This window comes from Salvelinus namaycush, unplaced genomic scaffold, assembly GCF_016432855.1.
Source record: "Salvelinus namaycush isolate Seneca unplaced genomic scaffold, SaNama_1.0 Scaffold2163, whole genome shotgun sequence".
Classification (NCBI taxonomy): Eukaryota; Metazoa; Chordata; class Actinopteri; order Salmoniformes; family Salmonidae; genus Salvelinus; species Salvelinus namaycush.
The window spans coordinates 3,741-8,109 of record NW_024058968.1 but is presented as its reverse complement, the minus strand read 5'-3'; the positions used below and the strand labels follow the sequence as shown (position 1 = coordinate 8,109).

General features: G+C 42.0%; 1 protein-coding gene across 1 annotated transcript; it reads right to left on the bottom strand.

Moving 5' to 3' along the window:
- Positions 1 to 2,655: 2,655 nt before the first annotated feature.
- LOC120038368 lies at positions 2,656 to 4,130 on the bottom strand. Its single transcript, XM_038984143.1, has 2 exons — positions 3,362 to 4,130; positions 2,656 to 3,233 (listed from the first exon to the last, which is right to left on the bottom strand). Exons 1-2 carry the CDS (start codon positions 4,010 to 4,012, stop codon positions 2,898 to 2,900), a joined length of 987 nt encoding a protein of 328 aa, XP_038840071.1. The 5' UTR covers positions 4,013 to 4,130; the 3' UTR covers positions 2,656 to 2,897.
- Between the last annotated feature and the right edge of the window lie 239 nt (positions 4,131 to 4,369).

Here is a 4,369-nt window from a genome sequence, read left to right as displayed (position 1 = left end):
CGATCCTGTGCAGGTGTTGTTACACGTGGTCTGCCACTGCGAGGATGATCAGCTGTCCGTCCTGTCTCCCTGTAGCGCTGTCTTAAGCATCTCACAGTATGGGCATGGAAATGTGTCATGTTTGGGCTTCTTGTGGTCAATTTGCAGTCTACAAATTATTTGTAATTATTTTCCGGACCGGTGTCCATCCATTCATGAAAAAAATCATCCCGCAGCTGATGATCCCTGATGTAGAGCTTAAAATCATGTTTTAAAAAAGTATAATTTTGCTCTCATTGGATGTCAAGTATTTTAACTGATTAAATCATTACAGAAAGAGATATATTCAGAGACATCGGTTCAACAACTGCAGAGTTCGTGCCCCTGTTTAAGGTAGTTGTTGTGAAATTGTTAGATTACTTGTTAGATATTACTGCATGTTCGGAACTAGAAGCACCAGCATTTCGCTACACTCGCACTAACATCTGCTAACCATGTGTATGTGACCAATTTTTTTTGATTTGATATGATTTTTTACTCACTATATGCCGATATACACTGAGTATACAAAATATTAAGAACACCAGCTCTTTCCATGACATTGACTAACCAGGTGGATCCAGGTGAAAGCTATAATCCATTATTGATGTCACTTGTTAAATCCACTTCAATCAGTGTAGATGAATGGGAGGTGACATGTTAAAGAAGGATTTTTAGCCGTGAGACAATTGAGACATGGATTGTGTATGTGTGCCATTCAAATCAAATCAAATTGTATTTGTCACATGCGCCGAATACAACAGGTGTAGACCTTAAAGTGAAATGCTTACGTACAAGCCCTTAAACCAACAATGCAATTTAAATAAAATACCCCAAAAATAATTAAAAAGTAAGAGATAAGAATAACAAATAATTAAAGAGCAGCAGTAAATAAAAATAGCGGGGTTATATACAGGGGATATCGGTACAGAGTCAATGTGCGGGGACACCGGTGTCGAGGTAATTGAGGTAATATGTACATGTAGGTAAAATTATTAAAGTGACTTCAGAGGGTGAATGGGCAAGACAAAAGATTTAAGTGCTTTTGACTGGGATATGGTAGTAGGTGCCAGGCGCAATGGTTTGTGTCAATAAATAAATCAATCAAATGTATTTATAAAGCCCTTTTAACATCAGCAGATGTCACAAAGTGTTATACAGTAACCCAGCCTAAAGCCCCAGAAAGCAAGCAATGCAGATGTCAAAACTGCAGGGCTGCTGGGTTTTTCACCCTCAACAGTTTCCTGTGTGTATCAAGAATGGTCCACCACTCAAAGACATCCAGACAACTTGACACAACTGTGGGAAGCTTGGAGTCAACATGGGTCAGCATCCCTGTGGAGTGCTTTTGACAACTTGAAGAGTCCATGCCCTGACGAATTGAGACTGTTCTGATGGCAAAGGTTGGGGGGGGGGGGGCAACTCAATATCAGGAAGGTGCTTTGTACTGTACACTCAGTTTATGCAGTCCATGTATCTGCTGCTGTCTGGTTAAAATACATGCCATACTCTTTTTGGCCCAGACAACATCAGATACATGGGCAACACATACAGAGACAAAGGGGCAATGTTTAGCTCTCACTCAGATGCTTCATTTTTCTTAACTAGCCAAGTCAGTAAGTACAACTTCTTATTTTCAATTACAGGCCTAAAAACTGTGGATTAACTGGGGCAGAACGACAGATGTGTACCTTGTCAGCTCAGGGATTCGATCTTGCAACCTTGTTAGTCCAACACTCTAACCACTAGGCTACCTGCAGCCCTTTATCGGAGATTGATGCTTCTTTCTGTTTAAATATTGAAATATTTTATTTGGAGGGGCAAGCAAGTATGTTAAGAAGAAAGCATCTTGAAGAGTATTGCATCATACCATTTAAAAAATATATATATATATTTACTGTATATTTTCCTATTGACGTACAATCGGTCAGAAGCGTCGTAAATCAAATTGGCCAGGCCCTGATAGGAATGGGATGGTACGTTACTTCTGAATGTAGTGACTGTGTAAATTCCAATTAGCTTTCATTAAAGACAAACAATATAGGCTGCATAAGAGAGATCATCATATGTCGCTTGTCAATTCAAAGTCATGTTTTCTAGTACCTTTCTAGTTTAATTATCATCTTATGATGAAATGCTTGAGGTAAACAGCATATCTAGTTTAGTAATAGAAAACGATATGCCATTTTACCAGCAGTTTTTATATACTCCAAAAAACATAGAATCCCTGGTATAGCTGTTGCACATGCAGCCTACTCTTGTCATAGCCTAGCCTATATATTTATCAATTACTGTATGATAATATAGGGTGTAATCATTTAGTGTATATTTTACTAAACGTTGAAGAGGAATTAGAGTACACTAAAACACCCGACTTTTCAGGGGTTACACGTGTTGGCATAATACTTTATAGTCACTTGTCTTGCTTTTAGTAATGACACAATTCTAACTGGCTGGACATTACAAAAGTATGTCTTATCCACTATCAAATCATCTGCACTCAAAACTTGGTAATGTCACAATCATCATTAATTACATAACTCATAAATGTAATGGCTATCAATTGATAAGACAATTCGTGTAAAACTGTCTTGTTTTAATTTTTTCTTTGAATAAAAAAATACAATGTTATCAAGTTTCTGCATTTTATTTGTAACACAATTGGTAGGGTGCAAAACACAATGTTGAAACATTACATGCATACAGGAGAATTAGTGGCAATATATCCATGCTATAACACAGACTCGGTTGTTAATTCACTGGAGACAGTATCTTGTGCCTTTGGGATATGCGCCTTTAGCCTAACGCATGAATTCATCTCTCGTCTTCTGTTGTTCTGGATATTTGCGTGCGCAAGACCCACAAGCAAATCCGTTGCACTACCCACAGCTTTCAGGAGCCTTGTTCCGTGTCGATCTGCGCACCTTGCTCCGGGTCTTCGTTTCACAGACTGTGTCCTGGATGGGTGGGAGGGGAGGAGGCGGTGCGGCACTGGCCCTCATGTGCTTCTCGCGAAGCTCGAATGCCAGATCCATGACGAAATCTCTCCTTGACACTGTCTTAGCGGTGCATTGCGTGAACAAAACATATGCGTTGATTGCAGCCAGGTCAAGAAGGTTGAAGAATACCGCAAGGGGCCAGCGGTGTGAACCTCCTTTCTCCAACCCTGTCACAACCTCCACCGTGCGCTCTCTTGTCATCCTATTTACGTCAACCTATGGGATAGAATACAATTGATTAGCATTACATCCCCAAATGAAAAACAACGACCCATTTGGTAGTCTGCAAGTGCATGACACGTGTATGGCATGATGTTTAAAAAATATCGTAATGTGAAACCTACCCTGTTGCTATTATAGAACGTCACGGTCTCCGGTTCTCTCGTTCGGTCGCTCCCGATGGCGACAGTCGGGTGCATAGTGCTCAGAATACAGACGTTCTTTCTTGGGTTACTTCTGTAAACCGTAAGGGTTGCTTTGTCATGCTTTAGCACGGTAGTGGAGTATAGCTTTGTCTGTGTCTGATTACGCATCACGGGAGGCAGCTCTCGTCCGCAATGACTCACGGCCCCGACCAAGTTGGTATTGTTGGCAATCAACTTATTTGCTAATGGCAGGGATGTGCAGAACTTGTCCGTAGTGACATTTCTCCCCGCACCGAGGTAAGGTTCCACAAGCTTCAATGCCACATTTTCAGGCTTCTGAGATTCATCTTCCCACGAATAAGGAACGACATGAGGAATGACATTTAGCACGTACTTGCTGTCTACGTCAGCGGTCAACGAAAACTTGATGACCTCCCCACTTGTAAGGAACCGTTGCTCCTCAACAGTGATGTTCAACCCTGGCTTGTAACATGCAACGCAGTTCCGTACAAACGCGTTCCAAACTTCTGAGACCACGGCGAATTTGTTCGAATTTGTCCGGGGGCGTCTGATCTCTCTTGTGTCAAAACGCAGGTACCGCATGATTTCTGTGAAGCGGTCCACTGGCATTGTGTCTCGAAAGAAATCTGATTTTAAACATGACCAGTAGCCATCCAAAGACGCTTGTCTATTGCCGTATAGCCCACGGACATACAGGACCGCAATGAATGCTTCCAATTCCTCCACAGACAAGTCCCATGTTTGTGTTTTTTTTCCTTGCGCCCGGTGCGCCTCGGCCACAGTACAGTCCCTGATGCGCTGCAACATCTCCATGTCACACAAACAATGAAAGCTGGCGTAGGCACCGGTCGATTCTGTCTTTTGCATATGGTGTAGGGCCTGATTCCACTCTGGTGTCGTTCTGTGTTAATAATCGACCCATGGCGTTACCAACAGGCTGTTTCACCCAAACTGTGCCGTCCGCCC